Genomic DNA, 23345 nt, shown 5'->3' with positions numbered 1-23345 from the left:
GGTCAACAGCACTAGAACATTGTGATATTGTTAGGCAAGGGTTGGCCCAAGGCAGGGCTTATTCCTTTTAAGACTCAGGAGCACAGTTGTTATGGGAGGTCATTGACAGAGAAAACAAAATAACAGATCATCAGATCAATGATCAACAGATCAATGATCAAGCCATCATTCTGGAACAGTACCAGAGGATGATGAACCATCAACTGCTGGATCCTGGAGAGAAGTCCAACGTCAGCACTTTTTGTGCTGGTGAAGCACATAGAGGTAATGTTGGGCAAAGAACTAGCACTAGCTACAATCAGCTGTGATACAGCCCTAGAAAAATGTACACCAATTTCCTAATACAATGCTAAAATGTATGATAGATGTGAAAATTGAGAGGAAAAAAGCAAAAAGCTCCAATTAATACAGGACGCTAGCCAAACACTCATTTCAACATCCTGCATTGTGAGAGGGGAACTTAAGCATACAGAACAGCTTTAGGTAAAATGTGTGCAAGGGGATAAGCAAATACAGTGGGGAAAAAAGTATTTAGTCAGTCACCAATTGTGCAAGTTCTCCCACTTAAAAAGATGAGAGAGGCCTGTAATTGACATCATAGGTAGACCTCAACTATGAGAGACAAAATGAGAAAACAAATTACACTGTCTGATTTTTTAAGAATTTATTTGCAAATAAGTATTCAATAACAAAAGTTCATCTCAATACTTTGTTATCGATAACAGGGTTGTGGGTTTGATTCCCGGGCTTGGCAAGCTGCCACTGTTGGGCCCTTGAGCAAGGCTCTTTACCCTCTCTGCTCCCCGGGCGCTGGAGTTGGCTGCCCACCGCTCTGGGTGTGTGTGTACTCACTGCCCCTAGTGCACTAGTGTGCGTGAGTGTGTGTTCACTACCACAGAGGGGTTAAATGCGGAGGACACATTTCGCTGTACAGTGTACACTGCACAGTGACAAATACGTGCACCTTTACCTTTATATATCCATAGTCTCTAGATCTGGAGACTGGCTAGGCCACTCCAGGACCTTGAAATGCTTCTTACGAAGCCACTCCTTTGTTGCCCTGGCAGTGTGCTTGGGATCATTGTCATGCTGAAAGACCCAGCCATGTTACATCTTCAATGCCCTTGCTGATGGAGGGAGGTTTGCACTCAAAATCTCACAATACATGGCCCCATTCATTCTTTCATGTACACAGACCAGTCGTCCTAGTCCCAAAGCATGATGTTGCCACCCCCATGCTTCACAGTTGGTATGGTGTTCTTTGGATGCAACTCAGCATTCACTCTCCTCCAAACACAACAAGTTGTGTTTGTACCAAACAGTTCTACTTTGGTTTTATCTGACCATAAGACATTCTCCCAATACTCTTCCGGAACATCCAAATGCTCTCTAGCAAACTTCAGACGCGCCCGGATATGTACTGGCTTAAGCAGGGGAACACGTCTGGCACTGCAAGATCGGAGTCCCTGGCGGCGTAGTGTGTTACTGACGGTAGCCTTTGTAACGTTGGTCCCAGCTTTCTGCAGGTCATTCACTAGGTCCCCCCGTGTGGTTCTGGGATTTTTGCTCACCGTTCTTGTGATCATTTTGACCCCACGGGCTGAGATCTTGCGTGGAGCCCCTGATCGAGGGAGATTAGCAGTGGTCTTGTAGGTCTCCTATTTTCTGATTATTGCTCCCACAGTAGATTTCTTTACACCAAGCTACTTGCCTATTGCAGATTCAGTCTTCCCAGCCTGGTGCAGGTCTACAATTTTGTTTCTGGTGTCCTTCGACAGCTCTTTGGTCTTCACCATAGTGGAGTTTGGAGTGTGACTGTTTGAGGTTGTGAACAGGTGTCTTTTAAACTGTTAACGAGTTCAAACAGGTGCCATTAATACAGGTAATGAGTGGAGGACCACAATGTCCAGATCCAGACTTAAACATTTTCATAAAATTACCTTACTTTTTAACCATTAACCGCTAAAAACTGTAAGTCCACTACCACACAGTACAACCGGTAACCGTTACATCCTGGTCATCTGTGATTTTGCCACTCAAAATCCAGAAGCATTTGGTTTAAAGAAGGTCATCACACAAGTTGGTTAATGCCCTGATACAGTTTTTATCCAGAGTAAGGACCCTACCCCTGCTCCTGCCCAGTGCTGAAAAAACGGTGTTCGAGGCTCACCGTCACTGTGTTTAGCTTGTACCTTACTTACACTCATTTTCTACTTTCCAGCACTTATCTTATCTCTGTTTAGTTTATTTACAAATTTGTACACATATTTACTGCTTTTAGACTGCTGTTTACAGTTTATTCTCACAGGCTTATTGATCACTGAAAGCGGAGTAGCTGTTTACCCCTGCAACACAGTGCCCAAATCAACTACTAGCAGTAAGTACCTGCTTTATTATGGTTGTGAGTTGCGCATCCTGGGTTTACTAAAGGTTAGAGAGCAAGATTCACTGTTAGTGCTCCCTTAGGCATCCGGGGCTGCAAGCACCCTCTTGACTCTTGAAGCCGTTAAAGCCTTCACATATATATCTGCAAATAGTCATTCAGGTAGGGGCCAATGATCTTCGCCTGCAGCAATCTGAAGTGACAAAGGGTAATTTTAAAGAGGTCATTCAACTGCCCCAGATGACACCTGATACTGTAATATGCTCTGACCCCATCCCAATGAGGCAAGGCTTACAGAAGACTCACAATGCTAGGCTTTATAGACAATTAGTTAAGTTCAACTGGTTGAGTTCAAGGGCACCTTCACTTCTTTTGAAAGTCTTTCCATTAACATATCCAAACCACTCAAAAATAAGAATGCATCCTCATTGATAAATATTTACAGGCCTACAGGGCTCTACATTTTAAAAGAATTTAGTGATTTTGCAGCAGGCTTAGCAAAGTAATAATTGTAGAAGATTTCAACATTCATTTTTGGCCAACAAATTACTGTAATCACACTCTGGGTTTAGTTTTGATCCTGGGAGTTTGCATAAATATCCTAAATTCTCTTAGTAAGTAGTCTCAGTAGCTCAGTGTTAATTTGCACACCCTCACCTCCATTTGTCTAAAGCACTTAACACCAATGACAGCCCTACAATGTGTTGAAAGCCTTCCAGACTTAGTAACTGTAGTCTACTCTCCATCTGACACAATGGAGCTTGATAGAGTAACTAACAATCTAGAATATTCCTTTCGATCTTGCTTGCACCGTGGTAAAGTGAACAAACTCATACCTTAGAGTGAAAATAGTGGTTGACCATGCTGGAGATATTTCACTCTGCCTGGAAGGACAGCGTTATTGAGTATAGAAGGGGACTTACTAAAGCTCTCTCAGCATATTTGGCCACTGATTGGTCACTGATCAAGAACAACAAAAACAATTCTAAAATACTTTTTAGTGAGATTTCTAAACTTATGAGCTGTTCTCTTTTAGGTGCTCCCCTAAACCTCTAAGGCTACAATCGCCCCTGGTACGAATTTCAGAGGACACACGTGTCCACGCGATGCACGAAGCTTGCTGCACAAAGTGCGTAACAAACGTTAAGTCGGCTACTTAACTGAGCTGGGTTTGAGCGATACACGAAGTTCGCTTGTGCGAAGTACATAACAAAAGTTCAGATGGGTACTCAAATGAGCTGCATTTACTTCTCTTGTATGGGATCTTTTTTTATGGGAAGTCTTTGCATAGTGCAGAGTATATCAGGCTTGTGCACTGTTTCAACACTCACCGTTAATTTTCTCTGGCATCCCCTCTGTAATGTTACTGAACTCACAACAAGGAAATACAACCTATGCAACTGCACGTTCACACATGAACTGTTCAATGATTAAAACAAACCAAAACGTTGCGGCCTGGCCCGATATACTTGGTATATTACGTCTCTAAACGTTACTGGGGAGCAAAAAGACCCTAAGAAATATCCCAAAAGAGACAGATAACTTTCAACTCTCACCTCGCGAACTTTCTACTCCAAATACAAATTTTATTACAAAACTCATTTGTTCTTTTAAACCTGCTTATTCTAATTGCTGATTGGCTATCAACGTTGCAATCACGCTTTAAGGTCAACCGAATGGTTACCTTTTTATAAGGCTGAATAGGAAACCACCAGATTAAATGGTGCTAAAAGAAGAAAATGAGTCTGGGGAATAGAGTTCTGTAACCACCTAAAAACCAAATAAATAAGTATATACAGGACATTGTAGGCACACTACATATATATTTTTCTAATGTTATACTTTTGATGATTTCGTCTATTTTATAAACCATGTTGGATAGCTATATGCCGGAAGCATGTCACTAAAATATTTAACTGTTTAATATTTAAGTGTTTGTTTTTTGTATTCTATTAAAACTTTATAAAGGTTTACAGGTTTACAGTAGAAAAGTCACTGCTGTAAACACAGCAGCAACATTGTCATTATTACTTTCACCATACAGGTATAGTGTGTTTGGATAGTGTGTTTATTTCACACTCTGCCACAGGGCTGCAGGACACTAAACTCAACTGGTATACAATGAATGAGAGCGGTCGACTGTAACTACACCCAAAGAGAACACTGATATGTCTACTGAGCAAAAAGAGAGACCTATCAGGATACTCTCTCTGCCACTCACTTTGTTTGTACCAAAAAAGTGCACAAGCGAGCCTGATATACAGAATTTCTGGAATATTTTGGGTGTCAGAGAGCAGCTATCAATATGTGGGAGAATCCACATACGTGGTATTTATCAAGCAGCTAACATTATCTACCATTTTGTATTTTGTATCATAAAGTGTTATCAACATAACTTGTCAGTTTTTAAGGCCAGCAGTGAATGCAAGGTAATTTAAGTTAATATAAGCAAGCTAGTTAACCAGCCAAGCTAACTGTTGTACCAGTTTGCCAACAATGCAAAATTAGTGTAGGTCAGGTTTAACATTAGTGTGTTTAGATTTAAGTTCATGACCGAACGTAATTGAACGTTTTGTAATTTCATTAGTTGTTTGCTGATTGAGGCTTGATGGTTCATTCAATCTGTCTAAACCTTTATGTACAACAAACCCAAAGCAACCTTAAGACCATTTTTTTCTGCCTTGACTTGACTACATCTACAAAACGAGTTTGTAAATGGTTTACTGGCTGACGCCATTTAGGTTTTACATTTGGCTAACCTACCCAAGAACCTGCCAATGAAGTCCCCGGTGTCCTGCACTCACCCATCATCACGAAGTGCTTCGAGAGGCTTGTCATGAGCACATTAAAGGTCAACTCCCCCCTTTTTTGGACCCACTGCAGTTTTTGTATCGCCCCAATTGTTCAACAGACATTGCCATCACCACCACACTCCACCTGGCCAATAAAGACACCTTTGTCAGAATGCTGTTCATGGACTTCAGTTTAGCATTCAACACCATCATTCCTCAGCACCTGATTGGAAAACTGGGCCTGAACACCTCACTCTGTAACTGGGTCCTGGATTTCCTGACTGACAGACCACAATCAGACAGGATAGGCAACATCTCCACTACTACCATACTGACTATCGATGCCCCCCAGGGCTGTGTACTACGCCCACTGCTGTTCACTCTGCTGACTCACGATTGTGCTGCAAAGTACAACACGAATTACATCAGTTGTGGGCCTCATCACCAAGAACAACAAGACAGCATACCTCTGTATGCGGCAGCTAATGGACTGGTGCAGAACCAACAACTTGTCTTTGAATGTGGACAAAACTAGAGACATGGTTGTTGACTTCAGAAGAGTGTGAGGCGACCACACCCACATCATCAATTGCTGGTTTACTTCCGGCATTTTTCACTCTGTCGCTTCAAGACTTGCCCAGGCTTATGGTCAATAACTTTGGTTTAAATACTGTGCCAGACGTCAGCATCCAAGATGAAAAAGTGTTTTGAAATTATTTTAAGCTACAACCACAACTTTATTCATTAAAACTAATTCATATTCCTTTTTGTCAAATCAGGTTGCTATGAATCTCCTCAATCCTATGAATGTAATACTGTTACGGGCTACTTTAAATATCTATCTGTTTGTATTGTGTCCCATTATTTATCTGAAGTAGTAATGGGATTCAAAGAAACTTTGAGCTCTGAGTGCTGATTTATTTTACACTGTGTTCATGCGTAGAGAGATTAATAATGATGTGGATTTTGCTTTAGCTCTTACACATTTTATGCATGAGAAATGTATTTATTTGGTTCATAACTTCTTATTGTACTCCTGTATTCATCTTTATAACAAAAGTTGCTGGGGATTAGTATTTATTAAAACGAATGTTTTCATGTTTAGCTGCACGGGTGAGATTCTTAGCTGGCTTGCCTTTTCCCTTTAGTACCGGTAATAAGCAAACGCCCACGATACGATAACCGAATAATTGATTATTAATCGGATAGAAATGGAAAAAAAAGCTAAATTTGAATCCCAGCATTTTATTTTATAAACCAAACTGTATTTGTACAACCGTTGTTTCCAACAACTTACAAAAAACTGCATAACTATGTAATTTTAGAAGGAACACGCAACCTACCATTATTAAAAATAAATGTTTACAGGAAAAATTACCCCGACAGGTTTTTAAAATTTTTTTTATTAACATTATGTAATAACACAACAACAGTGTGTGTAATGTAAATACACTTCTCAAACACTTCCACACAACGTCAACGTAAGACCTTGTTATTAAAAATGTTTGGATTGTTTTTTTTTACTCTGAATGTCACTACCGCCGCATTTGAGTTTGAGAAAAAATCGCTAAACGTGAGTGACAAATTTACTACAAATCTTGTTTAAAACTGCACTTTATAACGCAACATTGAGTTAAGCTAGGTCTGTTATGCAGCATTACTCAACAATGCGTTTTACTAGCTAGCTATAACATTTACCCAGAACTGTTTATATAGCTAAATACTGTAATAATAAAATATACCAGCTCAAATATGAAATGCACATATTAACAGAATACAGATATTTGGCCATATTTTGGTCAGATGTTTACTTAGTTTTTACTTTACTTACTTACTAAGACCAAATAAAAGAGTACAAAACCCGAATGTTCTTTGTTGTTTTTAGAACACATATTTTCATTAATAAAACTTGACTTTAACTAAGAATCATTAGCGACAATGCTGACTGACGGCTAATTGGCGATGCTAACTGCATTTCCGAGTTGAATTAATCACTGGTTTTTGATAGCAGATCAATCTCACTATGCCGGTTAGATTGGTGAGGTTCCATCTTTCATATAACAGTACGGAGACTTTGACTATAGTTCACTCGAACAGTCGAGAACGTAGAATGTAGCTAGCACTAGCTATCAGATAAATGCTAGTTGCTAAGCTCCCAAGCTACAAACATGTCTCAGTAGGCTTCGTTTTTTCTTTAGCTAGCTAGCTAACGTTTATTCATTTGCACTATAATGTTCAATAAAATATTTAATACTTAAATAACGTATTACATAATCACAAATAATCACATTTTTAATCCAAAATTTTCAATTTTTAAAATTTATTTACGGTTCCACGGTACTGCTATAGACAAGAATAAAACGGTAATGTGATTTCCAGCCTCACACTGGAGCTTGCACAACTTCCAACCCCAGCGTGGAGCCACCTCACACTGAAGGTTGCCCAAGAGACCAAGATAGCGGAAGTGATTGAGCTGAGATTTCAGTACACGATGATTCGACACTTAATGCTTTTGGAGCTTTCAGAATACGTAGTCCACTTGGTTCCTTCGTAATAAGGCCACATTTTTTTGTAACTGATTTGTGTATTTACAATTGCGTTTTGGCATTTAAAGATTTGTATAATTGTAGGTATTTTTTCTACGGCATGATTGGCCGACCCTGTAAGGAAGCGGAACCGCGCCATATCTAGGAAGTAAAGTCAGAAGCATGGCGCCACTGTGTGTTATGAATTCTGTAAGAACGGCTCTTAGTGCTGCTCACTGTACTATTATCAGCAATTATTTAACTCTGAGGTTATCCACTTTACCCCAGCTGTCGTTTTTCGGCTTCACTCCTAGTCGGAGAATTCGACAGGGTGAGTTATTTCATTTCGCCGGGTGTTCTGACCTTCCTCTTTTTTACCAGCCAAGGTTGAACCTCATTTGACCGCGCTGGTCATCACTCCATTTATTATCGCAGATTGAAAAACTTGTATTTGGTAGTCGGCGATTTTATTGTTTGGTAAATTGTCCTGGTCTGTGTGCAGTTAATTATAGCTTGTGGGAAACCTCATCAGTCATTAAGCTTTGTTTTGCTGAGGCAGTTATGATGTTAAAGAGTTCTTAAAGAGATGACGAGCTCAGATAAGCTGCGTTTGTACAAAGTACCAAGTAGAAAATTCACCGCATTGTTATCTTATGTTTATAAAAGCGAAAAAGACGAATAAATGGGTGAACAGACCGTGTACTAAGTGTACACTCGTGTAGTGACTGTACTACACGATGCATTTAATTAACTTGCTGCTCTGCTCTTGTCGCACTGTGGTATGTAAACGTTGATTAGTAGGCCCAGTTTACCATGATTATGAATCAGCTGACAAGATGACACTATTTAAGTAAGTCTGAGTGTTCATTATTGGAACAGGAGCCTCAGTCACAGAAATCGCTCAACTGGCCAACCTTTCAATATGAACAGTGTCACATCTATATTTAGGTCAATTGGAAAGACAAAGTAAAATTGGTTTTAAAGAGAGAGAGAGATAGTAGAGCTACAGTGAAGAACCCCCTCATTACAAAGACAAATTTCAGTGGTCTTAAAACCATAGGTACTGCTCTGCTAAGAAGTGAAGATTTTCCACAAGAAAGCAAGGTGTTTCCTTAAAGTTTTACTTGTGTTTTTGAAAATTAAACTGTTTGAGAGCTGGATGGGTGTCCTTGCAGGTTTTAACCTAATATAGTAGTATATCCAGCCTTCTCTTGATTTTTTTGGAATTGATTTTGGAAGTGAAATGTATGCACAGTGTACATTGTAAGTGCCTTCTTGTCTCAATATATTTTTTCTTGTGTGTTGCTAGACTAAAGCCTTTTTCTCATGTTTCATATGAAATGTTTCTTCAAAAAGATTGGATTTAAACCTGCTTGGTCTGTCTTTCAGTAGTAGTGGAGAAGAAGGATGGTAAAACTACAGTGGTAAGTCTTCCCAGACACACACATGCATGTTTTTCAGTAAATAATTACCAGTATTGACAGCTTGAATTGTATGAGCTTTTTATGTCCTGTGTAGATTGAAGGTATAAAGGTGGCTACACCAGAAAGCCCGCAGCCTCCTAATGCAGCAGCTAAGTGCCCTATTTACAGATGGAATCTACAGAACAAGTACACATACAAGGTAAGTGTAAGGGTTCAAAATAGATTTTTCCCTGCTTGTGACTTGCTATTTAAAATAATCTCTGAATTATTCAGTGGTTTACAGTTTGTGTATGTAATGCAACAGCATGTCTGTCTGTCTGACTAATTGGCTTAGTCAACTGAAATCGATAACCAAATTTAGTTGGCAACTAATTTAATAATGAATTAGTTAGTGACATCATCACAAGTAAGAATCAGAATCTCTTTATTTCACCAAGTATGTTGCACATACAAGGAATTTGTCTTGGTGAGAGCAACATGTATGACAAGTAACAAAAAACACAGAACACAGTCTTAAACTAAAGGAAAAATGACACTAAACAATAAATAGGGTAGGGGATAAATTAAAAAAGTAAGAAGTACTAAAGGTAATAAAGAGATGATATTTACAGAAAGTAAAGAGCTGATATTTACAGAAAAGAACATCTGTACAGAGTGCAAATAGGCAGAGTGCAAAATAGCTGTTCAGTCCGGTTTGTTACAGTTCAGTTGTATGTTTTGAGGTCACAGTGGGAGGTGTCCACTGTGGTTGAGGAGCGCTACAGCTCTGGGGAAGAAGCTGTTAGCATGACGTGTCGTGCTGGTTTTGATGGACCGCAGGGGAGTGTCTGGAAGAGAAGGTGTCCAGGATGTGAGGGGTCAGATGTAATCTTGCCAGCCCGCTTCCTCATCCTGCTGGTGTAGATCTGCTGAAGTGATGGCAGGTTACATCCAATGATCCTCTCTGCTGTCCTGATGATGCGCTGGAGTTTGGCTCTTTCTTGTGAGGTGGAGGAACCAAACCAGATAGTTATGGAGGCTGTGAGAATGGACTCGATGATCGCTGTGTAGAACTGGATCATCAGGGTCTGTGGCAGGTTGAATTTCTTGAGCTGTCTCAAGAAGAACATTCGTTGTTGAGCTTTCTTGGTGATAGAGAGGGTGTTTTCCTCCCATTTCAAGTCTCTGGAGATGGTGGTGCCCAGGAACTTGAGTGACTCCACCATGGATACTGCAGTGTTGTTGATGTGGAGGGGGGGAAGGGTGGGTGGATTGCGTCGGAAGTGTTTCTCATGCTCATTAGGAACAGGTTGGGTTTCACAATTTGGGGTATCCCAACTTATGATTGTTCTTGGGTGGGGTATTTTTGCTTTTAGTTCTTTGAGATTAATGGAATGTCTTACATGTCCTGCTCCTCTGAGCTAATTAAGGTCTGAGACCTTGGTTAAAGCCTAAACTACACATGCCTAAACACAGTACACCTAATACAATCTTGATTAAAATGTTGAAAATAATTTTTTGCCTTCGCAGTTTTAACTATTTGCAGTGTGTATGCATATGTGATGTACTATATTGTTTTGTGATTCGTGTTTTGCTCCTAAACTCATGCAGGACGTGTTGCTACTTGGTCAGTTTATTCGCTCAGATGGAGGGATGCTGCCAAGGCGTATCACTGGTCTCTGTTCCGTGGAACACCGCAAGATTGCCATTTGCGTGCAAATGGCCCATCGAGCAGGTAAGCCATGCTTTTCTGTTACAGACCATAACTCCTACTTCTATGTACTTTCTGTTTTGAAATCCCTGATCTTTTTTGCTTGCCATTAGCCGGGGTATGAGAGCCCACAATTTGCCTTGATTTTTCAGGGGTGGGCAGATGGCACTTCCTCCCCAAATCACTCACAGTGTAATAATGGTCAGCACAGGCGTCCGTTAGCTGTTGTACCAGAGCTGGGGAGTCAAGCTTTTTTTCTCAGTGCATGCTGGCTGCCATGTAATGCTGCATCAGTGACTGTTTGAGAGACTGAGAGACTGTGGCTGGCTTCACATGTGTTGGAGGAGACATGTGCTAAACTGAATTTGACAGTAAACAAAGTTTAAACTTAGTTATTCAATAAATGTTAAACAGTCATTCTGACAACACATGCAAATATTAAACTGTTGGAAATTAGTAGGAAAAATCTGGTTAGCAGTAGATTAGTAGTTAGTTACCACAGAACTGTTTTACTGACTAAAGTGAAAGCATAAAGTGGGGACCTGAACAGCTGAAATCAAACATGTTCTGGTCCTTGCTAATCCTTAACTACAGTGGGGCAAAAAAGTATTTAGTCAGCCACTGATTGTGCAAGTTCTCCTACTTAGAAAGATGAGAGATCTGTAATTTCCATCATAGATACTAGGAAATCATATTGTAGGATTTCTAAAGAATTTATTTGTAAATTATGGTGGAAAATAAGTATTTGGTCACCAATAAACAAGCAAGATTTCTGGCTCTCATAGACCTGTAACTTCTTTAAGAAGCTCTTCTGTCCTTCACTTGTTACCTGTATTAATGGCACCTGTTTGACCTCGTTATCTGTATAAAAGACACCTGTCCACGGCCTCAAACAGCCAGATTCCAAACTTAACCATGGCCAAGACCAAAGAGCTGTCGAAGGACACTAGAAAGAAAATTGTAGACCTGCACCGGGCTGGCAAGAGTGAATCTACAATAGGCAAGCAGGTTGGTGTGAATAAATCAACTGTGGGAGCAATTGTAAGAAAATGGAAGACATACAAGACCATTGATAATCTTCCTCAATCTAGGGCCTCACGCAAGATCTCATCCCATGATCTCATGATTTCCAGGATTTTTTCCCCTCATTTTGTCTCTCATAATTTAAGTATATCCATGTTGAAAATTACAGACCTCACTCATCTTTCTAAGTAGGAGAACTTGCACCAATCAGTGGCTTGAGTGACTCCACCATGGATACTGCAGTGTTGTTGATGTGGAGGGGGGGAAGGGTGGGTGGATTGCGTCGGAAGTGTTTCTCATGCTCATTAGGAACAGGTTGGGTTTCACAATTTGGGGTATCCCAACTTATGATTGTTCTTGGGTGGGGTATTTTTGCTTTTAGTTCTTTGAGATTAATGGAATGTCTTACATGTCCTGCTCCTCTGAGCTAATTAAGGTCTGAGACCTTGGTTAAAGCCTAAACTACACATGCCTAAACACAGTACACCTAATACAATCTTGATTAAAATGTTGAAAATAATTTTTAATTAATTAATTTTTAAGAAAATGGAAGACATACAAGACCATTGATAATCTTCCTCAATCTAGGGCCTCACGCAAGATCTCATCCCATGATCTCATGATTTCCAGGATTTTTTCCCCTCATTTTGTCTCTCATAATTTAAGTATATCCATGTTGAAAATTACAGACCTCACTCATCTTTCTAAGTAGGAGAACTTGCACCAATCAGTGGCTGACCAAATACTTTTTTGCCCCACAGTAAGTTAGTTTAACTGCTGGAATGTGTCCATGGCAATCAATTAGGCCATTGGTACTGAAATTTCTTACAGGTGCACATAAATTTCCACTGGGTTGAAGGTCCCTAGAGGACAAAGAAGTGATATAAATCCCACACATTCCACAAAGTACAAAACAAAGCTGATGACCAAAGTATAGTGTTTAAAAAAAAAATCATTTTTTTTTTTTTTTAATTAAGGATATTAAAAAAAGTTAATCCTGCTTTTGTTGGACTACCTGTCTCTCTACTATCCAGGGAGGGCCTTCTACTAAATTTTGTAGGATTTTTTTTTTTTTTTTTTGAGAATTTGACTGCATTCAGCAACAAAAGTGTTAGTGAGGTCAGGATGTTGGATTATCACTACCACACCTCATCCCCAACTCCCATCAAATCAAATCACTTTTATTGTCACGTCACATTACACAGGTGTAAAGGTGAGTAAAAACTTAAAGCTGTTAAATGTACAGGTTTAAAGGAATCTAAATGTTTACATTGTTTACAAAAGCCAGTGGACGGGTATGAATTAAGGTTTGTTGTGGGTTGGGAAAAGTCTTTGTGGGTAGTGTGAATGTGCATAGAAGATCCAATCGTGAGTGCAGAGTGTGTTTGTATGGTAAGGAATGATGATACACATGAGGTCCACAGTTCACAATCTATTGTTCGTTCAGCAGCCTAATTGCTTGAGGATAGAAGCTGTCTCTAAACTACATAAGTACCTCCTGCTGCTGGGCAGCTGTGAGAACAGGCAGTGGCTTTTGGTGGGTGGAGTGCTTAATAATGCTTCTTGACTTTCTCAGACAGCAGCTGCTCTAGAAGTTTTGGAAGGTGAACCCCGATGATGCGCTGGACTTTGCGCACCACCCTCTGCAGAGGTTTCCGCTCATAATCAGTGCAGATCCTGTACAAGGTAGTAATACAGCCCGTCAGAATACTCTCCACAGTGCAGGTGTTGAACGTCCTGAGTATGCGGAATTCATATCAAACCTCCTTAGCTGTCTGAGCACACATCCCTGGGGTCAGTGAGGAGGGCGTGATGCTGCCCATCCTTACCACCTGCTGTCGTCCCGTCAAGAAGTTCAGGGTCCAGCTGCACAGAGAGCTGTTAAGAACGGGAGCTTGATGTCAAACCTAGTCATTTAAGCAGGTAATGCTTAAATGCTCACACCTAGCATTAGGCATGGTGCCAAAAGATTCATCTTCTCCGGAGTGTCCGATTCTATTGAGAAGCTTTTCTAAAGGGACTAGACAAGCTTTTCAATATCACTGTCAGGGGTGTGTGGGGGTTTTCTTTTTCTTTTTTTATTTTGTACTTTGTTCATAAGTTTAGGTCAGGACCCAGACCAGATTTTCAGATTAAATACCCTTGACCGTGATTGATATTTAGCTTGTTGCATACGTTTTTCTGGCTATGACTGTTTTCAGGCACATCTTGCAGACTGGTTCATCCAGATTTGCCTGCTCTTCCTTCTATCAGTAATGTTAAGGCCCCATCCTGTCACCCTTAAAAGGCACCTGGATAAATAAGCTTGTTTGGTTGTGTAATGCATAGACACAGAACAGAATTTTGACATCATACAAATAATAGATGGAACCTGAGAAAAGATGGACAGGCAGGCAAGCAGGTACAGTAGACCTGAATAGCAGACGGAGAACTTGAAATGTCAGAACTGGTGCAAGAAATGGGGAAACTTGGAGTATGAGTATAATGTAAAGCTTGGCTGGCTAATGCAACAAGGACAGATAGACAAACTAAAAATTTAAGTAAGCCAGGTAATTTGTATAGGCAGTGGAGGGGAGTAATAGAATATGGACGGGTACATATGATAAGGTATGTTTAATTTATTGAAATGATGAATAGTAAAAGTAAAGTCTGTGTACACGTTATAGCGCATATGTGACCGTCAATCACAGCTTTTATGTCTTGCCATTGCTCTTGGATGACTTAATGCTATTTCATTATTCATATCATATTCATGATATGTAAATTCGGGTAACTCAGCTTTGTTTAATGAAATGCCTGGAATAAAATGGCTTCCATACACATAGAGATGCAAATTCAATAAAAAAAAATTAACCACTACCTTAAATACAAAATATCGTAAATTCGCACGTTAAGAGTAGCACAAAAAAAAAGAATTTAAATTTAAATTGGCCTTTTAAATAAAAAGATACTATGTATAATATATTTTTACAAAATACCACACATCTTGTATTGTAATAAATATTACATAATAGGACGTTAAAAATAAATTATTAATTAAACACAGGGTAACCTACACCTTCATCTTGTGTCCAAGAAACACAAGTTTGTTCACATTTTCTGGTAAAACAGCTTAGCTGCTCAGCATTTTGCCTTTCTTATACCGCCATTAACCTGAACTGAAGTGTGATGTTAGGGCGAGGTGGAACTAAGGAAGGAAAAAAACTATCCAAATACGAAAATTAACAAACTAATACCTACTCAACAAGCGCCTACCCGAATATTCAGGTCCAGCCCTAGTTAATACAATCTCAGATGAACACTACATTTCACCACATTTGAACAAAAACTAGGCCAAAATGCAGAAACAGTCTGTACAAATTTAGCACACTCTTACTGCTTCCAAATAGATTTAAGAGGCTTGGGAGTTGGTGAGGAGCAACAGATAACATCACTACCTGCCAGTGAGCTACCACACCATGTGGGAGACCAGGGTTCGATTCCTGGTCTGGGTGACTATGCTGCGTTATACCAATAAGAGTCCTTGGGCAAGACTCCTATCTCCTAGCACTGCATTGGCCCATCTCTGTAATATGAGTAACCTTGTAAGTCGCTCTGGATAAGAGCGTCAGCTAAATGCTATAAATGTAAATGTAAGAGGCTAAGTAGCAGCCAGGTGCTGCAAAGCAAATTCCCTTGATTAATTGATCAAGTGTGTAAAGCAGTCAAGTCTGTAAAAGCAGTTTGCTGGTCTGGACAATTCAGGTTTGTGTTAACAAACCAAGAAAGAAATGATATACATGAAATAATGTTTATCAATGCCCCTGGCCATAAATTGCTGGAAGGAAACTGTGGTTCTGCAGTCAGGACCGCCTTGTTTTATTACTGCCAGGATTAACACCAAAAACAAATGAGAAAGTTGCAAGTGAACACTATCTGTTGAAATGAGAAAAAAAAGAATTGAATTTGAATATGAATATGAATGTGAACTCTCCTTAAGATGAGCCCAAACTGTTAGCTACAAACCAAACTGTTACCTACATTAATCTGCAATTCTACAAATGGCGACCAGAATTAATCTCTGTAGCAGGCTAGCTAGCTAGCTATGACCATCCTTAAGGAATGACTTTTAGTTGCTGCTACCTTTTGTTAATAAATATATAAATATATATATTTAATAAATATATAGATATACTAAAATTATACTGACACGATTTCACAATAACTTGTAACGCCTCCAGACTTGACATCAGAGTTAACTTTCCTTTATCTGTGAATGGCATTAAAATAAATATATGGTGCGTTTAGGATAATGGGCTATGGAAAAGGTCATGATCAAAAAAACCATGAAGATACCAGAGAAAATAATACATTTGGGGAAAAAAAACAAACACATTATACACATAAGAAGCTGAATAGCCGGAGTCCTCATCAGGCTGAGACGACACACTCTCCACCACCCACCCCCACCCCCCCTCCTCCCAACATATTACTGGCAAACATACAGTCTTTGGACAACAAACTGAGCAAACCTCTAACATGTATCTCATTTCAATAAGAGACTGCTGTATCTTCTGCCGTGTAGAGACATGGATGTCAGCCCAAATTCCAGACCAAGCCATTGAGCTGGCGGTGTTCACCCTACACCGCGTGAACAAAGGACCTCTTCGGGAAAAGCGAAAATGGTGGAGCCAGGGGTTAAACGCAATCTGTCTTTAAGGGGCGCTTTTGCTCTGTTGTAAACACAAGTGCTCTCACTTGTGCTATTAAGTGCTATCACTCTGCCACCCCATCCAAACACACCCTGCACTTACTCACAGGAACTGTTCATATGCTCAAATAATAACTTTTTTTTCATATTTTGCAACATAAAACAATGTCTTCAAATTATGATTAATTATTATTATTAATATTATTATTATTTACTTTATAGGTATATGCTGCTCTTGATGGTGTTTTTTTTTTTTCTTTCGGATATGTAAAGCTGTATTATTTAAAGAGGATGTACATTTTTTTTAATGACTATCTAATTCTCCCTCAACAACTCTCTGTCCCTCTACATGTTTATGTCTGTTTCTCTCTTATCTATCTCTTATCTGTCTCTATCTATTCCTTAGCAACTGTCTGCCTATCTACACCTACTTCCTTCTGTATAATGTATGAATGTATGGACAGTGCTCTCCACAATTATTGGCTTCCTTTGTTAAGATGTGTTTGTACACTTCTAATAAATTAATTTTTTAACCAATATTGGCAGAAAAAGAGCAAAATCCAACCTTTTACTTCAAGTGTGAAAAAACATTTATTGACACCTCTGATGTTGGCATACAACCGCCTTTTACCAACAAGACAGCACTTAATCTTCTATAACATTTCACAAGATGGAAATGTCCAGAGTCCTGGGTTGTCTTCTGTGCACTCACCCCACAGGTTTTTCATTGGGCAATCATCCCCCAGACGTCAAAGTGGACATGAGGTGCTTTTTCGTATACTCTTCTTTTGTTTTATGCCAGACCCACTTGGAATGTTGCCAAAAAGCTCTACTTTGGTCTCATCTGACCAAAGCACACAGTCCCAGTTAAAGTCCCAGTACTGCTTAGTGGATAATTATTATTATTTATTTTTTAAGTAAAGATAAATACTTCTCTTACCATCCTCATCACCGCGCGTAGTGGTAAGAAAAATCTGCGTCCTCATCCAGGCTTGTTTGCCACTGTCAAACTTTGTGATGATTTCTCTGACTGTAGATATGGGCAGATGTAGGCGAGATGAAACCTGAAATTCTGACCGTTTGTTTCTTACTCATCTTTTGGACTTAAACCCAAACGTCTTCAGGGAACAACAAAAAAAAAGGGATTTGTTCCAATACTTTTGGAGGGGACTGTATTTATACAGCAAAGTTGTGAATACAGCTGTGACCTACTGTACTACACAGTAAAGTCACTGTGTAGTCAAAGTGCAGCTACCTGCTTTGCTCATTTTTTTTCTGTATTGCTCTAGGTCTCCTTCCAGACCACAGACCTGAAGGCCACATCCCAAATCGCAGGCCTAAGCCTCCACTCAACAGGTACTTTTATACAAAGAATCAGCATCTCTTTATTTCGCCATGTTACACATACAAGGAATTTTTCTTGGTGGGAGCAACACAAGTATGACACGTAACAAGCACACATGTACATGTACATTGTTAACAAGTATTACACTAAAAGAGAAAAGTACAATAAAGATGAATACACAGCACAGTGGAATTCCTACAGTTTGGCCAAAAAGTATTTAGTCAGCCACTGATTGCAAGTTCTCCCATTTAAAAAAAATGAGAGGTCTGTAATTTTTATCATAGGTACACTTCAACTATGAGAGACAAAATGAGGGAGAAAAAAAATCCACAACTTCTTTAAGAAGCTCTTCTGTCCTCCTTTATTAATGGCACCTGTTTGACCTTTTTATCTTTATAAAAGACATCTGTCCATAGCCTCAAACAGTCAGACTCTAAACGTAACCATGGCCAAGACCAAAGAGCTGTGGAAGGACACCAGAAGGAAAATTGTAGACCTGCACCAGGCTGGGAAGAGTGAGTCTACAATAGGCAAGCAGGTTGGTGTGAATAAATCAACTGTGGGAGCAATTGTAAGAAAATGACCATTGATGATCTCCTTTGATCTGGGACCCCATGCAAGATCTCATCCCGTGGGGTCAAAATGATCATGAGAACGGTGAACAGAAATCCTAGAACTACACGGAGGGACCTGATGAATGACCTACAGAGAGCTGGGACCAAAGTAACAAAGGCTACCATCATTAACACGCTTCGTCTAGAGGGACTCAAATTCTGCAGTGCCAGACGTGTCCAGGCCCGTCTGAAGTTTGCCAGAGAGCATATGGATAATCCAGAAGAGGATTGGGAGAATATTATGTGGTCAGATGAAACCAAAATAGAACTTTTGGTAAAAACTTGTTGCGTTTGGAAGAGGAAGAATGCTGAGTTGCATCCTAAGAACACCATACCTACTGTGAAGCATGGGGGTGAATACATCATGCTTTGGGGCTGTTTTTCTGCAAAGGGGACAAGACAACTGATCCGTGTTAAGAGAAGAATGAACAGGGCCATGTATCGTGAGTTTTTAAGCCAAAACCTCCTTCCATTAGTGAGAGCATTGAAGATGGAACGAGTCTTCCAGCATGACAATGATCCCAAACACACCGCTCAGGCAACGAAGGAGTGGCTCTGTAAAAAGCATTTCAAGGTCCTGGAGATGCCTAGCCAGTCTCCAGACCTCAACCCCATAGAAAATTTTGGAGGGAGTTGAAAGTCTGTGTTGCCCAGCGACAGCCCCAAAACATCACTGCTCTAAAGATCTGCATAGAGGAATGGGTCAAAATACCAGCTACAGTGTGTGTGCATTGTGTGCAAACCTGGTGAACCTGGCTCTGTCATTGCCAACGAAGGTTATGTTACAAAGTTGAACTTTTGTTACTGACCAAATACTTATTTATTTTTCTTATGTTATTTCCTGGATTTGTATTTTCTCTTTTTGTCTCTCATAGTTGAAGTGTACCTATGATGTATATATGTGTACATATATAAAATACATACATACATATATACACACACACACATACATACAGTACAGGCCAAAAGTGTGGACACACCTTCTCATTCAATGTGTTTTCTGTATTTTCATGACTATTTACATTGTAGATTCTCACTGAAGGCATCAAAACTATGAATGAACACATGTGGAGTTATGTACTTAACAAAAAAAGGTGAAATAACTGAAAACATGTTTTATATTCTAGTTTGTTCAAAATAGTCATCCTTTGCTCTGATTACTGCTTTGCACACTCTTGGCATTCTTGGTCTCCAACAGTCTTGAAGGAGTTCCCAGAGGTGTTTAGCACTTGTTGGCCCCTTTGCCTTCACTCTGCGGTCCAGCTCACCCCAAACCATCTCGATTGGGTTCAGGTCTGGTGACTGTGGAGGCCAAGTCATCTGCCGCAGCACTCCATCACACTCCTTCTTGGTCAAATAGCCCTTACACAGCCTGGAAGTGTGTTTGGGGTCATTGTCCTGTTGAAAAATCAACGATGGTCCAACCAAACGCAAACCAGATGGGATGGCATGTCGCTGCAGGATGCTGTGGTAGCCATGCTGGTTCAGTGTGCCTTCAATTTTAAATAAATCCCCAACAGTGTCACCAGCAAAACACCCCCACACCATAACAGCTCCTCCTCCATGCTTCACAGTGGGAACCAGGCATGTTGAATCCATCCGTTCACCTTTTCTACGTCTCACAAAGACATGGCGGTTGGAACCAAAGATCTCAAATTTGGACTCATCAGACCAAAGCACAGATTTTCACTGGTCTAATGTCCATTCCTTGTGTTTTTTGGCCCAAACAAATCTCTTCTGCTTGTTGCCTCTCCTTAGCAGTGGTTTCCTAGCAGCTATTTGACCATGAAGGCCTGATTTGCGCAGTCTCCTCTTAACAGTTGATCTAGAGATGGGTCTGCTGCTAGAACTCTGTGTGGCATTCAACTGGTCTGTGATCTGAGCTGCTGTTAACTTGCGATCTCTGAGGCTGGTGACTCGGATGAACTTGTCCTGAGAAGCAGAGGTGACTCTTGGTCTTCCTTTCCTGGGTCGGTCCTCGTGTGTGCCAGTTTCGCTGTTGCGCTCGATGGTTTTTGTGACTTCACTTGGGGACACATTTAAAGTTTTTGCAATTTTCCGGACTGACTGACCTTCATTTCTTAAAGTAATGATGGCCACTCGTTTTTCTTTAGTTAGCTGATTGGTTCTTGCCATAATATGAATTTTAACAATAGGGCTGTCGGCTATGTAGTAACCTGACTTCTGCACAACACAACTGATGGTCCCAACCCCATTGATAAAGCAAGAAATTCCACACCTGAAAACCATTTCAGGTGACTACCTCTTGAAGCTCATTGAGAGAATGCCAAGAGTGTGCAAAGCAGTAATCAGAGCAAAGGGTGGCTATTTTGAATATAAATATATAAAAGAATATAAAACATGTTTTCAGTTATTTCACCTTTTTTGTTAAGTACATAACTCCACATGTGTTCATTCATAGTTGTGATGCCTTCAGTGAGAATCTACAATGTAAATAGTCATGAAAATACAGAAAACGCATTGAATGAGGTGTGTCCAAACTTTTGGCCTGAACTGTATATGTGTGTGTATGTGTATGTATGTATGTATGTATGATATATAAAATCGTGTGTGTATGTGTGTGTGTGACAGTTCTTCTGCTGCACATACGTGTCCTTGACATCCAGATATGTAAGGGTTGTGTGAATGTCAGTGTTGATTGCGTCGTCAGTGGATCGGTTCTTACAGTATGCAAACTGTCGGGGAGGGTTTCCTGGATGTGACTCATGACCATTCACTCAAAGTACTTCATCACAATTGGGATGAGTGCAACAGGGCGATAGTCATTCAGGCAGGTCACGACACTTTTCTTAGGGTGGGGGACGATGGTGGTGGTCTTAAAACAAGATGGCACAAATGCTTGTGCAATGGACAGGTTGAATATGTCCACAAACACACCAGCCAGCTCTGATAAGCAAACCTTGAGTGCACACCCGGAGATGATGTCTGGACCAGCTGCTTTCTGTGACTTTATTCTCTTCAGAGCCTTGCACACATCCACCGACATCACAGCTAGTAATGTGTTCTGTGTGCTCCCGTTGGTGATAACCCCTCTCTGTCTGTTGGGGCCTCAAATTGAGCATAGAACTAATTTAGCTTGTCTGGTAGTGTAGTGGGGCTGGTGGGTCAACTTTCTGCTCCTCTGTTGATGGTCTGTGATTTGTCTCAGTCCTTGCCACACGCGCCGGTAGTCCGCAGAGGTGTAGCATCCCTCCGGCTTCAGCCCGTACTGTCTCTTGGCCTGTCTGATAGATCAGAGGTACGCAGGTCGTATCTGGCCTTTTTGTAGCTTTTAGCATTGCCTGAGAGAAATGCAGTGGAGCAGGCACATACACATCACAGTTTATCCAGGGTTTCTGGCTGGGATAATTTCTGCAGGTGCTGATGTAGCTGGTTACTCCAGAGGCATTGCCCTCTACATTTCTGTCTCACAGCAGCAGTTCTGAACACATCCCAGTTTGTACTGTCAAAGCAGTCCTGAAGCACCAGATCATTTTTTTCAATGCACACTTGATAGTTTTAGTTACTGGGGGGGCTTGCTTGAGGAGTTGCCTGCATGCTGAATAGAGGAACACTGAGATGTGGTCGGACTGTCTGAAGTATGGCCGAGCCACAGCCTTGTAGCCACCCCTTACGTTGCTGTAGACTTGGTTGAGAATGTTGTTTTTCCCTTGACGGAAAGCTCACGTGCTGATGGTATTTGGGGAGGACAGTCCACAGGTTGTTGTGGTTAAAATCGCCAGCGACAATGAACACGGTGTCCGGGTGTGCGGCCTCTTGTTTGCTGTTTGCATCATGCAGCAGCCCCAGCACAGTTGCAGAGTTCGCACTTGGCGGAATGTAAACAGCCAGGATAAACACAGCTCTGAACTCTCTCGTCACATAAGAGTCTGCACTCCACCATTAGCAGTTCTAGGTCAGTTGAACAGTGTTTTTCGAAAGTATTTATGTCTGAACGCCACCTGTTGTTTACAAAAACGCAGACACCGCCACTGCCTCTGTTCTTCCTCCTGCGTTGCATGCAGTGGACGGAGTGTGTTTGTAGCTGGATCGTTGAGTCAGGCGTGCAGAGAGCCAGGTTTACGTGAGCATTAGAGAGCAGCATTCTCAGTTGTTATCCTCGTTCTCAGCTCATAAGGCTTGTTTTTGAGGGATATTTTATAATATTAGGATTTTAGTAAGTTGAGAGTAGTAATTTACACAGATTCCCCTCAAGAAGGACGCGATTACACGATAGAGTAATATTACAGGATTTTGCGTAAATATTCTCCAAAGTTACATAGTGCAGTTAGCAGTGTGTAGACAGTTATTTTAAGATGAATGTTCTACATAATGTTGATTTTTTTTTTTTTTTTTTTTTTTTTTTTTTTTTCTTTTCTAAGTTTGTTGAGGCAGTGCTGTTGTGTCATTTGTACAGGTACCTGACGAGCTACTCTGTGAAATCGATGAAGCCCATCTACAAAACAGGACTAAAATGGTGTAAGATTCGTATGCCAGTGGGACACTCTGCTTTAAAGAACAATGTCCGATTCAGCCCCAAGCCAATCTACATAAAGCACTGATGTGTGCTCAAACAACAGTGAAGACTATGCTGTAGATGAGACAACAGGGACCTACAGGAACTTCTCTAGAGTAACTGATAATTAAGCATACTAGTTACTGTTTGTCAACACAAGTACTTCAAGTAAAACTTGAACTTAAAATAACATTTTTGTTTTTTTCACCATCTGGGTTACGGGTAGACATTTGATGTGGGTTGTTGGTGTTATGTTCCCAGAACACAAAGCAGATGTTCCTGATAATAAATGGTCTCTATATACCTCACTGGAGTAGCTACTTTGTGTTTCTTTGAGTGAATA

General features: G+C 40.4%; 1 protein-coding gene across 2 annotated transcripts; it reads left to right on the top strand.

Annotated features, from left to right (window-relative positions):
- Positions 1 to 7705: 7705 nt before the first annotated feature.
- mrps18a (mitochondrial ribosomal protein S18A) lies at positions 7706 to 23310 on the top strand. 2 transcript variants are annotated; one of them, XM_072672723.1, is made up of 6 exons: positions 7706 to 8031; positions 9090 to 9124; positions 9219 to 9323; positions 10715 to 10838; positions 17817 to 17883; positions 22904 to 23310. In XM_072672723.1, exons 1-6 carry the CDS (start codon positions 7884 to 7886, stop codon positions 23046 to 23048), a joined length of 624 nt encoding a protein of 207 aa, XP_072528824.1. In that variant the 5' UTR covers positions 7706 to 7883; the 3' UTR covers positions 23049 to 23310. The 2 variants fall into 2 exon arrangements, with proteins under 2 accessions (XP_072528824.1, XP_072528826.1); XM_072672725.1 differs by having other exon boundaries at positions 7710 to 8031; positions 9093 to 9124.
- The last annotated feature ends 35 nt before the right edge of the window (positions 23311 to 23345 follow it).

This window comes from Salminus brasiliensis, chromosome 2, assembly GCF_030463535.1.
Source record: "Salminus brasiliensis chromosome 2, fSalBra1.hap2, whole genome shotgun sequence".
Lineage (NCBI taxonomy): Eukaryota > Metazoa > Chordata > Actinopteri > Characiformes > Bryconidae > Salminus > Salminus brasiliensis.
This window is presented reverse-complemented; position numbering and strand designations above follow the sequence as displayed.